General features: G+C 42.2%; 2 protein-coding genes across 6 annotated transcripts in view; both read right to left on the minus strand.

Moving 5' to 3' along the window:
* Positions 1 to 533: 533 nt before the first annotated feature.
* Positions 534 to 15567, minus strand: SLC35E3 (solute carrier family 35 member E3). The gene is made up of 5 exons (XM_032347081.1): positions 14740 to 15567; positions 13762 to 13872; positions 9098 to 9256; positions 5831 to 5913; positions 534 to 1424 (listed from the first exon to the last, which is right to left on the minus strand). The coding sequence occupies exons 1-5, from the start codon at positions 15139 to 15141 to the stop codon at positions 1238 to 1240; spliced, it is 942 nt and encodes a 313-aa protein (XP_032202972.1). The 5' UTR covers positions 15142 to 15567; the 3' UTR covers positions 534 to 1237.
* A 6834-nt stretch (positions 15568 to 22401) lies between these two features.
* Positions 22402 to 23357, minus strand: part of NUP107 (nucleoporin 107) — a 45646-nt gene continuing 44690 nt past the window's right edge. For all 5 annotated transcript variants that reach the window (XM_032347085.1, XM_032347084.1, XM_032347082.1 and 2 more), the window contains 2 exons: positions 23071 to 23238; positions 22402 to 22720 (listed from right to left, as the gene is read on the minus strand). In XM_032347085.1, the coding sequence (XP_032202976.1) occupies positions 22613 to 22720; positions 23071 to 23238 (276 nt within the window). In that variant the 3' untranslated portion in view covers positions 22402 to 22612. The remainder of the gene's footprint in view (positions 22721 to 23070; positions 23239 to 23357) is intronic.

Consider the following 23357-nt stretch of genomic DNA (forward strand, 5'->3'; position numbering starts at 1 on the left):
TTATTTATTACAAGAGGGACTGTTGTCAATATTGTGAGAAGTTACCAACAACAGCTTTTAATGCTCAACTGTGAAGAAGCTGGAAGGCAGAAACACATTTTGCAAGGAAATGTGTGGCACTACATTGCCTTCGGTCGAAACCCTGTATTTCCCTTGTAAGCTAATTTAAAAAAATTATCTCCTTAATAACTAATGGAACTGGTTAAATATTGACTATTTTTCTACTGCTCTTTAAAAGCTTTCCACACATTTTCACCACGTTTCTGCTTAATGTTTGAATAGTATTTGCCCTGACTTTTGCAATGACAATTTTCCTCAGCCACCTTAGAAAGAGAATCCACTACAAAGCTTTCAGTGTCAGAGAAAGCTCCATGCCAGCCTCCGGTGTGGAAGGGAGGGTGACAGCAAGGAGGTGACAGCAAGAAGTTACCGAAAGGAAATGCTCAAAGAGGCCAAGAGAACAAATGGGATAAGACACTTGCTCAGTTCCATCCACCGTCTCCTCTTTGGGCCATTTAAACATGGAGCTGTTCTGTTTTTTTAACATCCGATAGTTTCTAGAGTTCACTGAGAGCTCAGAAACAAGAGAATACTAATAGCAACTGCAGTGTTCTGGATAACATGTAACTTCTCCTATCCATTTTCTCTGAAAAAAATGGTACTTTTAGATTTGGATTTTTTCTTATGGGCTTCTTTCCTATGCTTTGCTTTCTATACATGCTATTTCATTCCCGTTAGTGAAATAAGCAGGAAGTTACACTAGACAAACTAAAATAGAAACGCTAGATTTAAATTCTGACTCGAACACTTTGGCTGAAATTATAAAAGAGCTCACACTGGGGGCAACCTATAAGTAAGCAGAGGAGTCCTTGCTGTCCTTCCTTAGAAGGGTCTGAACACTTACAAACCACGATACATGTGTAGTGCGGTGATCTGGACCCCTCTGTCCCTATTATAGAACTTTAATTTCATGTATTTCATTTGGTATAATCAAATCATCCGACAGACTTCATATAACCAGTCCTGGAAAAGAAGCATGAGCCATGGTCTTAGAGGTATTCTAAAAGAGAAAGTCCTATTTATGAATAAAATTTCCTTTGTGTTACTTCTTGCAAACCATCATTCAGTGAATTTTGCGATACAAATTTTTCCTCTTCTATGAAAAGTAACTTGCACACTCAATTAACATTTTTAAAAATCTTCCTGGGGTGACTTTCTCTTCTCCACCAAAACCTAATTATGGACGCTGTACCAGTTTACTCTTACTTCCTTCCTGTTCACTGAGTTTAAAATGGGTATAGGCGAGAATGCCGAATAATGTGCATAACATGCCGAGACCCTGATTAATTGACAATGGATCCTTAAATAAAACATAGCCTCCAAATAAAGTAATGCAGAACTTGAAGTGTCCAAACATGTTATAGCTGAGGTTTTTGGCTAAGGATCAACAAAACCAACAAGGTAGATTGTGACAGCCACACACTCACACACACACTGAGAAGGGAAAGCAAGCTAGATGTTACATTCACACGGGCGCGCACACATTCGTGTGAAACAAAGCCTTCCCGTGGCTGGAGAACTGCAAGAAGCACGGACTGATTCACACAACTGCCTGAAGCACGGACTGATTCACACCCCCCACCTCTCCGCCCCCGCCCCCATACAGGAAACAAGGACTTCGGCCTGGGTCAATCCCAGGCTTCAGCAACAGGGACCCGAGACTGCCTCAACCACCTCGACTATCTCTCTCCAGAGCAAAGGGGCTATGCTATAAGGCTGGAAAGGAATTGGGAACAAGGTATAGAGAAGCTATTTTGCCCAGCAACTTATGACTATGTTTTACAGTGCTCTTTCTAATAAACTTCCCCTGGCAAATGCGGGAGATGCGCGTGGCACCAGAGGGCAGACTCAAGGTAAACACACCCAGCAGGACTCTGTTTGGGAGGGAAACGCAGGGGGCCATGCTACCTGCGCGTGTCCCCTCACATCATCAGGCATAACATTTACCTTCACTGCGGTATCATTCTTCCCATCCTGCAACTGTTAGGGCCCAAGGATTTCAAATAACTTAGATCACCGCATTGGGAAGTGGCAGAGTTGGAGTCCGGACGTGGACGGGTCTATTTAACTCCGACTTCACGTTCCAGTCTGGGGTGCGGCCGGCAGTAACATGCCACCAGATTCAGGCTTTCCAGACCTCTGTGCTGAAGACAGACTAAACACGTACCAAGCCTTCAAAAATCAGGCTTTCCATATTTCACACGTTTTTCCACATAAATCAGGACTTCACTATGTTTTCAGATGTCTACTGTGTAGCCGGCTATTCTTCCAGTAACGCTATTCGAAATAGCTACCAGGGGCGCCTGGGTGGCTCAGTCGGTTGAGCGTCTGCCTTCCGTTCAGGTCTTGATCCCAGGGTCGTGGGCTCAAACCCAAAGTGGAGTCAGGCTCTCTGCTCAGTGGGAGGCCTGCTTCTCTCTCCCCTTCTGCTTGCTGCGCACCACCCCCCACTGGCTCGTGTGCTCTAGTGCTCACTCTCTGTCAAATAAAATTTTAAAAATCTAAAAAAAGAAAGAAAAGAAATAGCTGCCACTCTGTGCCTCAGCTTCCCTGCCTGTACAATGGAAACTGATAAAAGCGACCTCACGGATTAATTAAGCTAATATATGCACCCTGTGTGTCAGCAGCTGTCAACACCAGCATTTATGCATGATACACACCTGCCGGGGGCTTGGGGCATCTTCTTGGGGCAACACTCCCTGCAACCCCGACCTGCAGATGTGACCAGCGCTGACTGATGGCAGAGGAGAGTGACAGCTGCAGGGCCGGGCCGGGCCGGGTGTGCACACCTGGGCCTTCTGACCTCTCCGCTCCTGCTCTGTTTTCTGCCGGTTCCTTCCGGGCAGGAGAACGCTGGCCGTGTGACCAGGGGATCTATGCTCGCCTGACCCACCAGATGGCATTTCCTGAGGGACAGAGGCTCTTCCCCAGGAGCTAATTCTAACCGTTAGGGGACAGGCTTCATTTTCCACAGGGAACTATCTGAAAGCCACTGGTTCTAACACTTCAGTGTTAGAATACTCCTCAGCCCCTTTTTAAGTAGCTCATGATCTGTGGAAGACAGTTATGTGAGAAGGAAGGCATATGTAAAGAAAATTCTTCAGTGAGGTAAAAATAATAATAATAATAAATTAAAAAATATATATATACATATATATACACACACTTTCAATTAAATAAAAAAGGAACACTCTACACCTGATATTTCCAATTCCCCTCTCTAGTTCCCCTCACTGCCCCAGTCAGGCTTTCCCCCGATGCTCAGAAAGCTCTTATCAGAACAGCAGCGCCCTCCACCTTCCCAAGGCCCCTCCTCAATTCCTGGCCTTCCTCGGCTTGACCTGTCAGTGGCATTCAACATGGCTGACCCCCTCCTCCTCACCCAGGGGGTTTACAGGGCTTCCCTCCCCTACCTTGGTCGCTACTCCACTGCCTGTTCCTCTCAGCTCTGGAAAGTCGACACGGATGGGACCCAGGACCCAATCTCTGGGCGGCTCTTCTACTTGTTTACTTGATAATTGGCCTCCCTGCTTCAAACAGCCTCCACACAGGACACCTGACTGTCCCTGGAACAGCTGCAGCTGAGATCCCGACCTTGAACTCTCAGACTTGCTCTCCCCACAGCTCCGCACCCCCAAACCTCCTTTGGGCTTTCTACTTCAGCTGCGGCAGTGCCATTCTTTCAGTGCAGTGCTCCTCAGCCGGGGTGACGTTGCCACCAAAGAGGACTAGGCATCTTTCGGCTGTCATAATTGGGAAAAAGGGGGCGCCACTGGCACCCAGCAGGCAGAAGCCGGGGTGCTGCTGAATATCCTGGAGTGCACCCGACAGGCGTCTGCAAACAAGAACTGTCCAACCCACACGGTCAACTGCACTCATGCTGAAACACCCGCTTCAGGCCGTCCTCAACACTGTAGCCCAGAGTGATCATGTTAGAATGTAGATAAAAGCTCGTCCCTTCTTTGCTCCGAGTGCCAACAGCTTCCCATCTCAGGTGCAAGCTCTGCTCAGCCCAGCGCCCTGTTCTGCTCAGAGCCTTACTATTCCCCACGCTGCGCTCTCCCTGCTGCAACCTCGAGGCCTCCTGGTTGCTCGTCAGGGCCTCCCCGCGGCTCCCTCTGCCAGGAACACTCTTCATCCTGGTCTGCATGGGGCGGCTTCATTTCCTCCAGGTCTTCACTCCAAAATCCCCTCCCTATAGATGCCCTCCTGACTCTCCCTGTGAATTTCAACTCAGTCCCTAACATTTCAGATTCTCTTCCCTGCTTTACTTTTTGTCCTTGGCACCTCACAGTATCTGACACTGTACATGTATACGTGAATTTTTTTCTTCTTTAGTCTCCCTCACCAGAAAGGAAACCTGGGAGAGCAAGGATTTTTGCTCACGCCTGTATCTCCATGCCCAACATATGGTAGATACTCATCGTGGAAGGACTTATTAAGTCAGTGCATGGTTTATAGTGGTTGTTCAATAAACATTGGTTGAGGGGCACCTGGGTGGCTCAGTTGTTAAGGTTGTCGGCCTTTGGCTCAGGTCATGATCCCAGGGCCCTGAGATCGAGCCCTGTATCGGGCTCCCTGCTTAGCCAGGAACCTGCCTCTCTCTCTCCCACTCCCCCTGCTTGTGTTCCCTCTCTCACTGTCTTTCCTCTCTGTCAAATAAATATAATCTTAATAATAATAATTTAAAAATTTTAAAAAATATTGGTTGAATGAATGAATGTTCTTAATCAGGGCACAGCACTGGATGCCTTGATTCGGCAGCAGGGGACAAGGTCGGGGACTAGACTCTGTGGGTCCAAATCTGGATACCAGACTTCTCAGCCATATGACCTTAAGCATATGACTTAACGTCTCTGCACCTCTGCTTCCTCCTCTGCAAAATACAATGATAGAATTTATCCGACAGAGCTGCTTTGAGAGTCCGATGCCTACTACATCTGAGGTGTTTCTTTCCAACAGAGCCTGGTGCAAGATAAATATTTACTAAATGTAGGTTGTTTTTTTTTTTAAATCATTCTTATTATAACTGTTGTATTTATTGATAGTTGACAAATAGGTTGCTTTTTTACTTTGGTGACATCTCAGCATTCACTCATTTAAATAGATCAGCACACTTGGATATGATGTTACTAAACTACCTCTCTGAATTGGGGAAATCCTTCTTTGCCTTTGCTTAAGAGTGGAGAAGGAGTGAAACGAGAAAAGAAACAGAATGACAAGCAAAATGTTACAAATGATTCAGACCTTTGAGGCCTGATTTCATTTCTTGATTGGGAAGTAATACTGAGAAAAACAGGCACACCCATATCCAAATAAGTACAAAACCATGTTCAAAAGTCAGATGTCAATGGTCTGAAGTTATCTTTTTGTTTTTGGATTGGCTGTACCTGTACTTTAATACTACAGGGACTGAAAATTGATAAAAACAAAAAACAAAAAACAACAAAACCCAGCGTCCATTCCATTATCCCCTCAACAAGTATTTATTTAACTCCACTATAGGCCAGGCTTGGTGTTCTATGTTGATTTTGATAAGGGTAAAGGTCACTTACTGCATAAGAAAACTAACCTATTTCCCTGGCTCACCTTTCTTTAAGTTTCCATAGAGTCTAATGTGGAAAGATACAGGAAAAGACTGAAGATCAGCCTAGCTACTCAATTTAGAACACGTAATAGTAAATGCAAGACTCACAGAAGGAAATGAATGTGACAGAGTTTGGGAAAATAGAAAAGACAATGCATTCATGAGCCGTTAGGAAAAGGATACGTGACTGGTGACGTGTTCCCAATGATCCAATATATCGATAAGTTCACCATGAAAGCTATTACTCCAGAAAGCAGCACCATAAGCTACAAACAAACCCAAAGAATCATTAATGTAAAGCAGTTGCGATCATTATCATCATCAAGTAAAAATCCATCTCATTAGGCATTTCTAAAAACTTAAATAACCACCATTAAGAACAAGAGTTTTAAAAAAATCCATTTGGGAGACGGCAAGAATTGAGGGTAAAATAGAAGAACAAATAGTATTTGGAAATGTAATTGTCTACAAGGTGCAATAGAAAATTCTCCAGTAACATCCTGGTTGAATGCAAATTTCCAGGTTCACTTTTCTTATCCATCTGAAGAAAATTTATTTTGTAATAATTTCTAATTATAAAAGTAATACACATTCCATATAGAAAAATCAGAAAATAAAAGATAAGAAAAAAGGTAAGGACTTTTATCATCCTAACCACCCACCACTGTTAATACCTTTGTATGTATCCTTGCAGATGTTTTTCTATTAATTGCTCATATTTATCCTTATTTAAATTAAATCAATGGGTGTTCAGTGGTTTTCCATGACCTTTTGAGGAACAGAATAGGGTCTTGTCCTCAAAGAGCTTGGAAACCACTTGACGGCATACTAAAAATCATGATAATCATAGCTGGCACTTACCCGGCACTTATGATGTGCCAACAACTGTCCTCCATGTTTTACATATATTAACTAGTTTAGTCCTCACAAACACCCATGAGGTAGTAAAATATTATCCCTTTTCACAGACGAACAGAGGAAGGAAAAGCACTTTGCCTTAGATCACACAGTAGTACGTGGTAGGGTTGAGGTGAAGCCCAGGCAGACTGATTCTGGAGACCCAGTATATAACCCATTCCACTGTGCCACCTCTTAGCCACAAGAAAGCCAGTGAACTCAGGGAATAGGTAAAAGGGTCTGGAATGCTGCCTCATGAAGAGACGAACACACAATAGATTTTTTATGAATCTCTAGGCAGGAGATATCCTTTAGGGCTCGGGGAGGGAGTGGATGTTTGGACCTTGAATGCATGTACAGATTAGACAAAGAAGGGGTAGGACTCCAAGCAGTCGCAACAGTAGGGGCCAAAGCACGGCTGCAAGAAAGCACAAGACGTGTGTGTGGGACGTGAAGAAACTGGCTTGGCTGAGGATGGGGGACAAAGTGGCTGAGCCCCTGTGGGCCCCTAGTGCATCCATTCAGACCTTTCTCACTGTTGTATTTAAAAGATTATAAAGTCATATTCTACTTCCAAAATAAGAGAATCAGATAAAGTATCAGTTATGATTTGAATTATTAAGAAATATAAATTCTAAAGAAATAATGTCGTATTTGAAGAGTCCTCTGTCCCCTGAGGCTTTTATCAGCTTTTAGATCACGGAGGTCACAGGAGGACTGAAGGAGCTGGATTTGTGTCCTATTTAGGTAACAAAAGTAACACTTCATTTGTTTTACCACAGTGAGTCCGTTATATTTTCAACGAAGAGCATTAAAGACTTAAAAAACTGTTTCTAGAAATATACTGTTGTTAATTTTATTGAGTTGACAGAATGTTACACAAGTACTCCTTGATGACTTGAACCATCACTGAAAACATAATTGCCGGCTCTACTTTGAGGCAACGATGCCCTCTAGGGACCTTAAGGAACGAAGGTGACTCTTTTCTCACTCAGTGGACTCAGACTGCTATGCTCTTAGTTCCTCTGACTTTTTGGGGGCCACTTTTCTTCTTCGACTCTGTCAGGGGGCCTATCGCAGAAAGCCCCTCGTTCTGGTTTAAGCTATCTATGCTGCAAGAGTGTGAAGACCAGGTAACCAAGACGGCTAGCACTTTGGTAAAATTAAGAGGAAGTACTACCTGAGAGACGGACAAGTGATTTCTACCGTGGATAAAAGGTTATATGCAAAGTATGTGAACTGGAAACCATCAGCATTTGCTCACAGGCAGCGGAGCAGAGCACCTGAGAACGTGGGTTTTGGAGTCAGCATGCTTGGTCTGCTGACTGATTGTGGGGTCTTTTTTTTTTTTTTTTAATTTTTTTTTTAACTTTTTTTTTTTGTTTGTTTATTTGACAGACAGAGATTACAAGTAGACAGAGAGGCAGGCAGAGAGAGAGAGAAAGGGAAGCAGGCTCCCTGCTGAGCAGAGAGCCCGATGCGGGACTCGATCCCAGGACCCTGGGATCATGACCTGAGCCGAAGGCAGTGGCTTAACCCACTGAGCCACCCAGGCGCCCCTGATTGTGGGGTCTTAAGTCAGCTCCTTACATCTGCCCCTCAGTTTCCTCCTCCTCTACCCTAAATATGAGGATAATGATAGCAGTCACCTAATAACGTTGTTATGATGATTAAATAAGTTAACATTTGCCAAGTGTTGGAGTTGTTCTCAGGATAGAGTGAGGGCTGTGCAAGTTTGAGAAATGATCACTATCAACAAACAAGCTTTTTCTGCGTACTGTGTTCCAAAGGTTAAGGTTGTGGGAAGCAGAAATTCCTTCCCTAAGGAGGGGGGTTGTACTTTCTAACTTAAAATGTCCCCAAAGTAAACCTCCCTTTGATCTGGACATTCTGCTCTTAGAACTCTATTCCAAAGGAAAAAAAAGCGCCAGTTCCCAAAGATATATATAATAAGGCTGTCTACTGCAACACCAGATCTATGATACGGACACTGAACAGAACGTCTGAAGAGATGTTCATGAGGTACGAAGCGAGAAAAGCAAGATGCAGAAAATTATTTTCGTTATGACCCCACTTTTGTCAAAGAAATAAACATTTAATTTATGTATATACATGTGTGTACATTTAATTTATGTATGTACATGTGTGTATGTGTACTGTTTACATGCGCATGGATAGCACAGAGCAAAATATGGAAGAGCACACACTAGAATGTTAACAAGACTTACCTCCAGGGGCAGAGATGGGGAAATGAAATGCTGAATGTGTGCGGGGAGGAGGGCTGGGGAAAAGGAATCCATGATCAAAACAGCATTTATGACACGAGTCCGTGTCTATAAAATTACACACACACACACACACACACACACACACACACACACGCTGTGCCTCAGTCTCTTCATCTAAAAGAGAATCCTTCGCTTGCCTCCCTTCAAGGGTAATTATGAAGATTAAATGTGAGAATGGATCTGAGATCGTGCTCTGAAAACTAAAAATCGCACTAATAGCAGAGGGATGATTCTCTTGTTTCTTAGCGAAACAATGAGAACTTACCAATGCAGACAGTGACCAGGGGCCAAATATTCCTCCTTCTCCGAACACTGGCTCGAAGAAGGGCACGGCGACCAGCAACATGGCGGAGGACATGGGGGCCTGGTAATACAAGAGCTGCATGGAGTTCACTTGCAATTCATGCTGCTTGGCTCCTACCCACTGAAAATCAGGAGAAGAAAGGCTTGAGGTTAGGAAAAAGAACCATCACCACTTAGTAAACAAAAGATGTGACTCCAGTCACCAGGATGGGAACATGGGGCAGGGCTGAGGGAAGCAGAAATGCCTAATTCTTCTACAAGACTCCAAAGATCCATTTTTTTTTAAAAAAGATCAATAATATACAAATGTCCTTGAAGCACCCTGGATGAAAGGAGCTTTGCAAATTCAATGTATGACAATCTATTTTCTTTTCGATTATAAAGAAGGAGAAAAAATATCCTCTCTTCCCTGCTGACCCTAGTAAATGGGGCAAGTCAATGAATTCATATGGGGGGGGCACGAATATCAGATCTTGGGAAAAGGAGTGGACATTTAGGTGACCAGCAGGAACAGAGATGTAGTGTTAGACTTCACGTCTTTCTAAAACTGCTCCCCCACCCCTCAAAAGAAGTAGGGGGTAAGCAGGGCAGACTAATTAGGGATTGACAGGAACCTCAGCGATCCTGGCTGCCGGTGTGGGTGGCTAGAGTATTATGTGAGACCTTTTCATTAATGTAAGAAAACCCAGACAATGGCAGAAGGAATTTTCTTCTTTCTGGATGATTTTACTGTGAGTAATCCCCCATGAGTACACTAGAAGAAATTAGGTAATTGCAAATCATTTTAAAAGACTGTATCAGGGGCACCGGGGTGGCTCAGTTGGTTAAGTGTCTGCCTTGGGCTCACATCATGATCTCAGGGTCCTGGAATCGAGCCCACATCGGCGGGCTCTCTGCTCTTCGGGGAGCCTGCTTCTCCTTCTCCCTCTCCCTGACACTCACCCTGTTTGTGCGTGGGCTCACTCTCTCTGTCAAATAAGATAAAATCTTAAAAAAATAAACAAATAAAGATTGTATCATTCAAGAGGTGCCCGCGTGGCTCAGTCAGTTGAGCGTCTAACCCTTGATTTTGGCTCAGCTCGTGCTCTCAGGGTTGTGGGATCGAGCCTAAGTTGGGTTCCACACTGAGTGCAGAGCTGGCTGGTCACTCTTCCTCTGCTCCTCCCCCTGTTCACTCTCTCTCTTTTTCTAAAATAAACAAAATCTTTTAAAAAGATTTTTTAAAAAAAAACCTATATTATTCAGGAGAACCAACACCTCAAAACCTCAAATCCCATCCATCCTCAAAATGTTTCACAAATATAACTAAAAGGAGGCTTTAAAGAAGGCCTGACAGGACTGGTTGAATACGATCTGGCAGGAACAGCCAAGCTTTTGAATAACTGCTCCTACATAATTCTTTTTCCTGTAGATCTGGGTATCCTGTTCTATAAACTCGAAAGCTATAGAAATACACCAAGACAAAAATAGAAGAGCAGGAAATTGGAAACATACTCTGCCCGCCTTCGCTGAGAGTCTTCTGTGACTACGAAGGACAAAGAACCAATTCTTCTGCGGCCTGCTCCTGGGAAGGGTACAGGGAGCAAAAACGGAGGCAGAGTGTGGATGCCCGCCCCTCGGTTTCTTTAGCAGCCTCACTGGATAGCTGCGTGTGTGACAGAGAACCGCCTGGAATGGTGGCTCTTCTCAAGGCCTCCATTTCTCACTACACTGCTCCCTGGCTTCTTCCCACCATCACTCTAATGCAACTGCTCCCCCAAAGGGCACTCTCACCTTCAGAGGTGACATCCCTCTGCCCTCTTCCTGTGGGGGCTGTCTGCGGAACAGGCAAACGTCTCCTGGAAGACCTTGACTTGTGGTCTGCACTGTTTCCTCACTCACGTCTTCCTTCATTGACTATATGTAAGGCAGATGTCCCATCTTTTTCTTTTATCTCCCTGACTGATCTCACTTACACCTGAAGACATCTCCAGCTCTGACCTCCTTTCTCAGGGCACCGCGAGTCCCCAAACTCCAACAGCTTACCGGCTGCCTTCACTTACACGATCTGCAGGGACTGTTCTAAAGCCAACTCAGTACTTACCTCCCCAAATTAGCTCCTCCTGTGTTGCTCCCATCATTAAAGACCTCATCTCCCCCAAGGATGAGATGCCTTCCTTTTCTCATTCTACATTCTGTCCGGTACTGCTCATTCCTTCTCCAAAAGGTTCCTGGGCTCTGTGTTTTCCTCTGCATGTGTTTTCCTCTCCCACTTTCTGTCCGGTGCCTTCCTGTCTTTCCCTTGAACCACAGACAGCCTCCTAGCTGCTCATCTGTCACTGTCACCAGTTACTTCACTGAAACACAGGTAATGATCAAGTCACTCCCCCGCTCCCCCAATCTAAACCCCTTCCTGGCGCCTGCAGGATAAGGAGCACACTTCCTCAGCATGACATTCAAGACTGTGCCATCTGGTCTTGCCCACCCTTAAGCCTCAGGTTTCCACAAGGCAACTAGAATCTCACCAAATCCATCAAGTTCTCCAGAAATGCTCCGTATGTCCACACATCGTTGCAAAGAAAGACCTCTGCTGTACTGCTCTGCTAAGCAAATTCCTGTGGGCCCTTCCATTTAAATCGCTAACTTTTCCATGAAGTCTTAACCTCACCACTCCCTTGTAGAACTGCCACTTCCTCCTGGATGTTCCGTGGAACTTTCCTCAGACCCTGAGCTACACTGCGATTAGCGCTCTACATGTGTTTCTACCATGCTGGATTTTAGTTGCTTTTCATCTTTTTATCTTCAAGGCTGAACATCAAGCAAAAGGAATGTCTGCTGAATGAATGCCTAAGGGAATCTGCCATCTTTCCACAACTAAAGCTATTACCTTATCACTCATCTTTTAACTCCTTTGATTGCCCTAACACTATAAGAAGAAATAACTTAGAAATTACACCTGGATACAATGGGAAACTACAGCCTTTTTTTTTTTTTTTAAGATTTTATTTATTTATTTGACAGAGATCACAAGCAGACAGAGAGGTAGGGAGAGAGAGGGGGAAGCAGGCTCCCCGCTGAGCAGAGAGCCCGATGTGGGGCTCAATCCCAGGACCCTGAGATCATGACCTGAGCTGAAGGCAGAGGCTTAACCCACTGGTGCCACCCAGGCACCCCGAAAATACAGTTTTAAAGTGAACTTTTGGGGAGTCCTTAACAGTACTTTTACTGTTTACTAATAATAGAAAACTCTGCCTATTAGTTTGTCCACAATCATTCCTTAGTCAATCCCATTTCAAATATGTACCTGAGGGATACAGAATCCTAATCTACAGTATCTATCTTTGATTCTAATCTACAGTAATTTTGAGGCTTGTGGGGAAAATGGTCATATTGGCAAGGACAGTGAATACTCTGAGTTGAATTTATGTGTCAGGAATACAAGAAATTCTGATGTTCAATAAATAAAATTTTTTGTTGTACTTAGTAAATAAGTAATCCCTCTTGGGCAAAAAAAAATCTGCTTAACAAAAAAAGAGGCACAGGAATGTTCACTTACTGTATCTAATAACAAAATTTAAACTCACTGAAGTATATCTAAGCAAACCTTCTTAAAGCACAAGGGTGAGCTTGCTCTAATTCTTCTCTGTAGTGAGAGTATCTTGAAGCCAAATGACAGCACAGCGTGGTCTTCCTGACATTGGTCTCTTATTTACACAGCTCCTTCCCACTTAAAAATGTACTCAATCCCACAATGTCTATACAACAATGTTTCTGAAATGATCAGTACTATAATGTTTCAGATGCTAAGGCTGTATTCTTAAACCTGTAACATTCATAACAAGAACACCTTAGTTTATAACCAGCAGATATTTGTGGGGAAAAAAAAAAATCAGTTACACAATTTGGTTCTGACTCCCCATGCAGGCACACACAGAATTTCCAGTCCAAGGTTTTCAGTATAGAGAAAATAGTTTCACAGCACCCTACACCAAGTTATTTTTCCCCACTACCTAAGAAACAACAACAAAAAATACTTGCTGAGATTTTACGGTAATGAAGTGAGTGGATCCAGGCATAAATTTTTAATGAGAGCCTCCTATAGGCAAGGCACTGGGATACAATAGTACCAGAAGTGAAATACCCATTGCTAGAAAATATGGATATAGACAAATCATTGGAAGGTGATGTACAAGTACTGTCAGCAGCATATTTTTTGAGGAAAAGATTTATAAATCTCAAATTTTCCTTTCCTGTTCAAATTTTGGAAAAGGACTTGCTCCTTCATAGTAATCTTATAATTAAAGAGTAAATCACAAATTTCACCAGTAGTCTTGGTTTCAAGAATGAAGTCTTATTACTTATTTTGTAAAGATTTCCCAGATAATGCTACAGCATCCTCACAAACTCAGACTGTGAAGCACGGATATTATACACTTACAACAGGTAGGGAGGTACTTGGTGAGCATCAAACACCAAAGTTTCTCTGACTCCTTTCTTCTCTTCACCTTGAGTCAGACAATTTATGCAATTATGTTTTCTTCCCAACAGTCTATTGTCTCTATACTGTATTTTCTAAACCTTGGGATACAGCTTCAAAATTTATGAAATCTGCTAAAAAGGCACATAAAGAAAAAAAAAATTACCAACCACTTGATAAAGGGATGTAACTAAAACACCAAGAGCAGCAAACACCATTCCAAGGAAATTAAACTTCACATCGTAATAAGAATTTAGGATTACACCTAAGGTTATAGGAATCTGTAAAGAAAAAGAGGCAAATGTTGTTCAGATTAAATTCATGAGACATAAATGTAGTATTTCTTTCATGTTGTCTTACAAGGTTAATCATAAAAACATCACTGGGAAACAATGAACCTCTATAATTGGATTTTTTTTCATTTGAAAAAAACTGATTTCTTCAAAATGAAATAAGTTAATTCTATATTTATGTTCATATTTAATTCTACTTAAAATTCTGGGTAAAATTAATGAGTCAATGCATTGCAATTTGCAACAAACACATTAAACCTGCAAGTACAGAGGACCCCCCCCTCAAACTAGTGTCTAAACAACCCATAAGCATGAAGGTTTAACAAAAGCATTAAGAATTTAAATACTGTAAATTATTAAGTACTAAAATTATCATCTCCTTTTATTTAAAGACACAAAAAACCTCTGCAGTATGTCGCTGCAGACATACTCAGAGACATATTGTATATTGAATCTTTAACGTTTACCATATAAGATTTTATTCAACTGGATCAAAGGAGGGCCATTTTTCAGTTTGAGATTTTGCAGATATTCTGAAACGCTGAACTGCATAACGCAATACAGCTTTCTTTTCTTACCAATCACAGCATTTACAGATTTCCATCAAACAGTAGTTACTAAAACTTAAACAAGCACACTCTTCTGGGCTAAGAGCCCAACAGAGTGCCAAGATGACTTTATTCACCTCTCCCAAATAAACCTGAAGTTCACATGGCCACAGATGACTCATTGGTGGATTTCAAGACGATGGGGAAAGAGTGTGGCACAAGGCTAAACATTCGAATTTCCCGGGGAGAAAGACGGTCCAGGAGATGGACTGGTAAAGGTGCGCCTTGCCAAGCTGAAGCTACTCACCAGCGTGAGCTGTATTTTGGTAGAGAAGGTTTTCTTGTAGCAGAGGGTCTGGATGACTATGATGACCGGCGTGGTCATGGCCTTGGCCAGCTGATAGGTGCCTATGGTGTTATTCTGCAGAGAGAGGTTGGTGAAGACCACGAAGCCACAGAAGCTGAGGGCCAGGAGGAGGAGTTTGGAAGGCGGTAGACTTTTGGGGGCAAAGATGTCCAGCTTCTGGCAGATGTACAAGCCCAGCCAGGTGACCACGAAGTGCACCAGGGTCAGGCTCATGTTAGGGAAGCCGTGGTGCACATAGATCCATTTGTTGAGAAACACGATGCAGATGGACACCAGGAGGTTGAGCAGGAGCCCAGCGGCGATGCGCCCGTTGCCTCGCATTCGGTCCGCAAGCGATGCCATAATCCCGGCCAAGCCGGGGCCCTCCAGCCCCGGAGAGGGATGCCCAGCCTGCCTCCCGCTGCTCTCCCCCTCCTCCGCCGCCGCCACGTCCTCTCCGGCTTCACGGTCTGGCCCGGGAGAGGCATGCACTCTCCACGTCCCGGGCGGGCAGCAGCCTCAGCCGCACACACATGCTCCGCCGCCGCCCATTCAGCTGGTGACGACGCGGCAGCACGTCCCGCGCGCCCCGCCCCGCTCCGCCCGCGACCACGTGGTTCGGGGCGCCCGAGCTTCCGCCCCCGAGGTGTGGATGGGGCGGTCTCTACCCTGCACAGGCGCGTTGGGCTCGGCGTGAGATTGAAACCGCGTCCTCGGTCCCCTACCTCCTTGGTGGCCTAACGCCAGCTCTGGTTGGGTCCGTCTGGGACCCCTCTCTTGATGTTGCACTTCTCCTGGGTGTCAGTTGACTCACTCGCTAGACAGCTGCTTTCAAGCTGGTGGAGTGCTGACGCTATGGGCCAGTTTTATGTACGAGACAGGTTCATAGCCAAAGAAGGGACAGCATTACTTCTTGGAAGCTTATTTTTAAACATTTTTTAAAAAGATTTTATTTACTTATTTGACAGATAGAGATCACAAGTAGGTAGAGAGGCACTTATTTTTAAACATTTTATCTTAACAATCAAAACATACAAAAATAGCATGATGAACTCATACTTATCATCGTTAGTACACCATTTCGATTTTCTTTTTGAATCAATGTTGGGGCTTTTAATTGTTCTTGAAAAATAGCCGGCTAACCTAAATGTCCTGATATACTTGGTTAGCGTTGTATATAGTGACCTACCATATTTAAAATTTATTTTTATCTATTGTCCTACCACTTACTGTAAAAACGCATTTGGGTTTTTTGTTTTGTTTTTGTCCCTTGATTAGTCTTGCCAGTAATCTGACTATTTTAAGCTTAAGTTTTTATTTTATTTGGAGAGAGAGAGAGCGAGAGCACGCAAGCACATAAGCAGGGGGAACAGGCAGCAGGAGAAGCAGGCTCCCTGCGGAGCAGAGAGCTGGATGGGCTATGGGATCCCAGGGCTCTGGGATCATGACCGGAGTCTGAGCTGAAGGCAGACGCTTAACCGACTGAACCAGGGATCCCATAGTTTGACTATTTTATTGGCCTTTTCAAAGATTACTTCTAGTGATTTTGATTCAGGTTATTTCCTTTTTTCTTCTTTTTCTCCCTAATTCCTTGAATAGAATGTTCAGTTAATTTATTTAAAAATAAAAGGACTTTGGGGCACCTGGGTGGCTCAGTGGGTTGAGCACAACTCGTGGTTTCACTCAGGTCATGACCTCAGGGTGAAGAGATGGAGCCCCTAGTCTGGGGTGCTGAACTCAGCTGCCCAGAGTCTGCTGGAGTTACCTCCCTTCTCCTTTCCATCCTCTTTGCTCTTCCCCATGCTCACTTGGGGATGGGCATGCATGCTCTTTCTCTCCCTCAAATAAATAAAATACTTGAATAATACTAATAAAAAAAAAAAAGGACTTAGGCTATGAGTTTCCCTCCTGAGAATACCTTTACTCACAGTCAAGACAGTATAATATTCTCAGTCCTTAATTCCTTTTTTTTTTAAGATTTTATTTTTATTCCGACAAAAAGACAGTGAGAGGGAATACAAGCATAGGGAGTGGGAGAGGGAGAAGCAGGCTTCCCACTGAGCAGGGAGACCTATGTGGGGCTCAATCCTCTTGGGATCAGATGTGTAGCAACTGAGCTACCCAGGTGCCCCAGTCCTTAATTCCCAAGTAGTCTGATTGACAATTTTAATTTCCTCTTTGATGTAAGAATTATTTAAATATTGAGCCCCTGTTTTGTGTCAGGCACTAAATTTGGCACCTGGAAGATAGTGTGGAGTAAAGCCAGACAAGACCCTCTCCCTTAGAACTTAGTGAGAGGGGGCGCCTGGGTGGCTCAGTGGGTTAAGCCGCTGCCTTCGGCTCAGGTCATGATCTCAGAGTCCTGGGATCGAGTCCCGCATCGGGCTTTCTGCTCGGCGGAGAGCCTGCTTCCCTCTCTCTCTCTCTCTGGCTGCCTCTCCGTCTACTTGTGATTTCTCTCTGTCAAATTAATAAATAAAATCTTTAAAAAAAAAAAAAAAACTTAGTGAGAGAAGACTGGTAGTAAACAATGATCAACTATGATAATGAATATTTTGAGGTAATAAAATATGGTCCTGTGAAGTTATAATACAATCAGATCTAAACTTGGGGAGAGGGAGGTGGTCAGTGGGTTCCCCAAGGAAATGAATCTTCAAGATACAATAATGAGAATTACCCAAGGTCTAAAGTCTAATTTTCCTAACATGGTCTTCCTGATAAGCTTTTCTTCCTATCATGCCACCAAATTCTATGGATTCTTACACCATGTGCCCTTCCCACTGTTTATATTGCCATTCTCCCTTCCAATTTGGACCCACAGAACCCTCTAATCAGTGATTTACAATGTTTACCCTCACCTGCTTGCCAGTTAAGGGCCGTGGCACCCTGTCTTCATTTAGTCTACTCAATTGTCCCCTGTGCTTATAGATTTGGACTGTTAATTTTAGCATGGATAATAATCTTTCACCATTCAATATTTGAAAAGTTACAATATGAGTTCTGAAAGTTGGGTTAAAATGTAACAGTATCAAGTGGAATTCAAATGCCTTTGGGTTAGGGTTACTGAGTCTAACCCCATATTTGCCATTTAATCCAGATTTCTACTGTTCTGGAAACTGCCCTTCTCCAGACTGATTTAATGATTAAGCAGCTTTCTTGACCTTCTTCACAAAGCACAGTAGTCCTAATCTTTACTTGTCCTGAAATGGGATTATAATCTTTATTCTCATTTACAAATGTTGAAAATAGAGGTTAATGGCTGTTATCTTGCAGCTGGAGGTATGAGAGTAAGATTCCAACTCAGATTTCTCTGGTTCCTGGCCCACTTCCCCTCCTTTTTATTTTGGAAAATTTCAAACTCGTGCAAAGTTAAAATACCCACCACCTGGTTTCACCAGCTGCCATTTTCATGTGTACCTACTCCTCACCTCATTTGTTATCTCCAAAGAAAATTTACATTCACTCAAATGCAATAATCTAAAGTGTACATTTTTTTAATAAATGGAGGCGCCTGTGTAACCCACACCAGTTAAGATACAGTATACTTCCATCACCTCACAAAACTCCCTAGAAAATCCCCACCACCCCATGCCCAAGAGGAAATCACTTTTTTCATTTTTCCTTAACCATGGTTTTGACTGTTCTAGAACTTCATGTAAATGGATCGTACAGTATGTACTTCTGGTGTCTAGGTTCTTTTGCTGGGTAGAACAGTTCTTTCCTTTTTATATTGCTGAGTAGTGTTTTGTATGAACATACTGCAGCTTGTTTAGTCATCCTATTGATGGTCATTTCCAATTTCCAATTTGGGGCTATTATAAATAATGCTGCTATGAATACATTTGCACAAGTGTTCTTTGGAATTTAGTTTCATTTCTCTTGAGTAAATAAATATATGAGTGAAATTTCTAGGTTAAAGGATAGGTGATTATAAAAAAGTCAAAACTTTTCCCAAAGAGTGTACCATTTTATATTTCCCCAGCAATGTATCAGTCACAGTTGTTCCACAATTTGGTGGTGTCAGTTTTTTATTTTAGCCATTTTGATGGCTATATAGTGTTATCTCCTTGTGGCTTCCTTTGCATTTCCCATGACTTGAGCACTTTTTCATGGGTTTTCTGATTATGCATATTCTCTTCCTTTACGAATCGTCTTTTTTTTTTTTGCGCCACTTTTTTGCTTTATTATTTAATTGAAAGAGTTCTTTGTCAATTCTAAGTAGGAAGGTTTTTTTGGTCAGATATATTTTTGCAAATATTTTCTTCCAGTCTGTGTCTACTCTATTTATTTTCATAATGGGGTCTTTTTTTTTTTTTTAAGATTTTATGTATTTATTTATTTGTCAGAGAGAGAGAGAGAGAGAAAGCACAAGCAGGCAGAGGCAGAGAGAGAAGCAGGCTCCCCGCTGAGCAAGGAACCCCACATGGGACTCGATCCCAGGATCCTGGGATTATGACCCGAGCTGAAGGCAGCAGCTTAACCGATTGAGCCACCCAGGTGTCCCCATAATGGGGTCTTTGATGAGCAGTTTTATATTTCAATGAAATAATATTTCCTTTATGCTTATTGCTTTCTGTCAATAGGAAAAATCTTTTTTTCTTGTATAGGAAATCTTTGCCTACTCACAGGTCATTAAAGATTTTATTTTTCTTCAAACCTTTAGTTTTAGCTTTTATAATGAGGCTTATAATCCACTTCTAATTAATTTTTGTGAATAGTATAAAGTGGGGGCCATGATTCATTTCTTTTCCATATGGATATTTAATTGTTCTGTCACTATTTAACTCCACTCAAATCTTTTATTTTGAAGATTTTTATATCTACAGAAAAGTTGAGATTAATAAACATGACTGTGCCCTTCACATAGATTATGCAGTTAATATTTTGACATATTTATCTGTGTAGACTTTTAAAGCTAAACCTATTTTTAAATTTTTATTTATTTTTAAAAATATTTTGGGGCGCCTGGGTGGCTCAGTGGGTTAAGCCGCTGCCGGCTCGGGTCATGATCTCAGGGTCCTGGGATCGAGTCCCGCATCGGGCTCTCTGCTCGGCAGGGAGCCTGCTTCCTCCTCTCTCTCTCTGCCTGCCTCTCTGCCTACTTGTGACCTCTTTCTCTCTCTGTCAAATAAATAAATAAATCTTTAAAAAAATAAATAATTTTTTTTAAGGATTTATTTGACAGAAAGATCACAAGTAGGCAGAGAGGCAGGCAGAGAGAGAAGGGGAAGCAGGCCCCCCGCTGAGCAGAGCCCAATGTGGGACTCGATCCCAGAACCCTGAGATCATGACCTGAGCATGAGGCAGAGGCTTAACCCACTGAGCCACCCAGGCGCCCTAAATTTTTATTTATTTTTTAAGTGATCTCTATACCCAACATGGGGCTAGAACTCACCACCCCAAGATGAAGAGTTACATGCTCTATCCATGTCTTGCCAGCCAGCCAGGTGCCCCAAAGCTAAACTGCTTTAAAGTGCAGACTTCATGGCCTTTCATCTCTAAATATTTCAGTAGGTATCTCTTATTCTTTTTAAAGATTTTATTTATTTGCCAGAGAGAGAGAGAGAGAGAGAGAGAGAAGAAGCAGGGGGACTAGAAGCAGGCAGAAGGAGAAGCAGGTTTCCAGTTAGCAGGGAGCCCGGAGTGGGACTCAATCCCAGGACGCTGGGATCATGACCTGAGCTGAAGGCAGACATTTAACAACTGAGTCACCCAGGCGTCCATCGGGGTGTATCTCTGAAGAATAAAAGACACTCTCATATCTGGCCACAATTATCACACCTAAGAAGATTAATTCAGTCATACCAAGTAATATAAAATCTATCTTCTTGCTGAAATATTAGTTAGAATTGTGTTAAACCTGTTTATCAATTTGGCATCTTTACTATGTTGAGTCTTCTGTTTAATGAATATGGTATGTCTCTCCATTTTGCTCTTTTTTGGTTTATCAGTATTTTGTATTTTCAGCATACAAATCTTATACATATTTTTTAAGATTTAGACTTCCAAGTCAGTTCATACTGCTTCACCTCATTTTTTTAATGTATAAAAATTAGAGAGGTTTTAGAAAGTAAATTTCCTCTGGATCGTTCTTGCTAGCATAAGAACTTGAGGCGGAGTCCACTGCCTCTACACCTCTCCAGGGCTGATGCAAACAGTTGTATCATGATCAACTCCCGCTGTGTTCGGTACAATATCCATCTCTGATTTAAGCCAGAATACCCCAAGCTAATTAAAATCACCTATGGCATATTATACTTAAATATACAACTTCCAGGACCCTATACCAGGCCTCCTAGCCAGACGTCTCTAGGGTGGCATCTATAAATACATCTTTAAGAAACTGCTCAGGTGTGGGGTGCCTGGGTGGCTCAGTCGTTAAGCATCTGCCTTCAGCTCAGGTCATGATCCCAGAGTCCTGGAATCAAGCCCTGCATCAGGTTCCCAGCTCCACTGGAAGCCTGCTTCTCCCTCTCCTGCTTCCTCTGCCTGTACTCCCTTTCTCACTGTCGCTCTGTCAAATAAAATAAATAAAATCTTAAAAAAAAAAAAAAAAAAAAAGAAATTGCTCAGGTGTGGGCACCTGGATGGCTCAGTCACTTACATATCTGATTCTGGATTTCGGCTCAGGTCATGAGATCGAGCCCTGCATGGGGCTCTTCACTAGGCCTGGAGCCTGCTGGAGATTCTCCCCTCTTTCTTCCTCCCCATTCTTGCACGCAATCTCTCACAAAAAAAAAAAAAAAAAAAAAAAGAAAGAAAGAAAATTCTTGCTGATTCATAAATACGCTATGCATTACCATTTCTGGGCCTTGCTCATACTGATTTCCCAATGTGCAGTCCCTCACTCTTCTTGTGCTTTATCTTTGCCCTTGCAAATTCAGTGCATTACTCAAACAGCAGCTCTAATGCTACCTCCTCAGAGCCCTCTTAGCTGGTGACAGTGTCTTACTGCGCAGATTACTTGCATTTTTTTAATGGCATTTAAAAAAAGGTATTTGTTGTATAACCCCTACTAGAAGGGCTGGAGTAGATTCCACTCATTTTTGTATTTCCCAGCTTAGTCAGTGCCTACTGTGTACCAGATACTATGATAAGACTTCATAAGATCTAACTTAATTAGTAGCCAGTTTATTGAATGAGTTAATAAAAAAGAAATGTTTCCAAAATAAAGAAAACAAAAGCGTAATATTAGACAAAACTCTTGCTATATTCATCTTAACTGTAGTATTTAAAAAACACTAAATTTCTGAGGCGCCTGGGTGGCTTAGTTGTTAAGCGTCTGCCTTCTGCTCAGGTCATGATCCCATGGTCTGGGATCCAGCCCCGCATTGGGCTCCCTGCTCAGCAGGAAGCCTGCTTCTCCTTCTCCCACTCCCTCTGCTTCTGTTCCCTCTCTCAGTGTCAAATAAATAAATAAAATCTTTATCTCCCCCCCCAAACCCACTAAATCTTATAAGAAATTACATACCTGATTTAGAAATGAATCTACTTCTCATCCTCTTTATAATTTTAAGATATCAGCATATTTATGCTCACAGGAGAAAAGTAGGATAAGAGGAAACTTAATTTCTTATTACATAAGAGGTAATTCTGGAACTTGTAAGAACAGAAAATTTTAATTTTTATATAATTTTATTAATAAATGCAGGGAAATAGTCATATAATACATTAAATTTTCAAAGTATCATCATAATATTCTGAAAAATATAAAATGCAAATGTGTAAATTTTCATTATTCCCATGACAATGCAAAAGAAAAAACCCAGTAATTACAAATATGTGTATTTTATAAGAAACTCCATTTATCATAGAAATTAGCAGAGTGGATGAATTATGACTGAATTTCATATCCTAATGGATCAAGTCCCTGGTCTAGGAGCATTAGAGAGGACTCTCTTAACTTCTGCAACAATTTCCTTAGTTCTTCCTTAGAAAATACCTGATTTTAAGAGAAGAAAAAAAAAAGTTAAGAATGAGAGCAAGGAAGAATATATGAATTTATGGTCATTTAATCAACCCGATTAGCTTAACATAAGAAATTCCTCTTTAAGATTTATATAGCCAAGGGCCACTATGTTCAAAGCTATTTCTTTGAGCCAGTCTATTTACTTCTAAGTGTTTATGAATATGTATGCATTTTCAAAAAAAGAACAAACATTATAAGTGGACCATTATGTTAAGAAAATCTAAGAACATCTCAAAAATGTAAACACATCTCACAAAATCAAATATTATTAAAGAGCTTATCAAATCACTAAAATTTAAAACTGTAAATGCTCCAGAACTTACCAGATACAGTTTGTGGCGCTCAGAGGAGACCATATCTGCTAACTGCAAGCATTCCTGATACTGACCAGTACTATGCAAAATGGTATGAAGCAGAAAACACAACATCGGCAGACAAAGCTTTCTCAATGAAACCATTTGGTGTGTCCTTTCATGGTCTTCTTCAGCATCCTATAGTCGGACATCAAGTTGTCATTTTAAAAAGTTTAAGGTAAATATTGTTATAAAAAACCCAAGTATTGAATCAAAACCAAAATGCAAAAGGTAGAAGCTAATGGGGTTTCTCTAAA

This window comes from Mustela erminea, chromosome 6, assembly GCF_009829155.1.
Source record: "Mustela erminea isolate mMusErm1 chromosome 6, mMusErm1.Pri, whole genome shotgun sequence".
In the NCBI taxonomy this organism is placed as follows: Eukaryota; Metazoa; Chordata; class Mammalia; order Carnivora; family Mustelidae; genus Mustela; species Mustela erminea.

What these genes read in the sequence shown, in the direction of transcription:
- SLC35E3 (XM_032347081.1), bottom strand. Translation starts at nt 15,141, where the DNA reads ATGGCATCGCTTGCGGACCGAATGCGAGGCAACGGGCGCATCGCCGCT. An exon ending in CCAAAATACAGCTCACGCTG is followed by an intron (nt 13,873 to 14,739) that starts GTGAGTAGCTTC and finishes TTTTCTTTACAG; the next exon opens with ATTCCTATAACCTTAGGTGT. An exon ending in GGGAACACGTCACCAGTCAC is followed by an intron (nt 1,425 to 5,830) that starts GTATCCTTTTCC and finishes CAAAAACCTCAG; the next exon opens with CTATAACATGTTTGGACACT.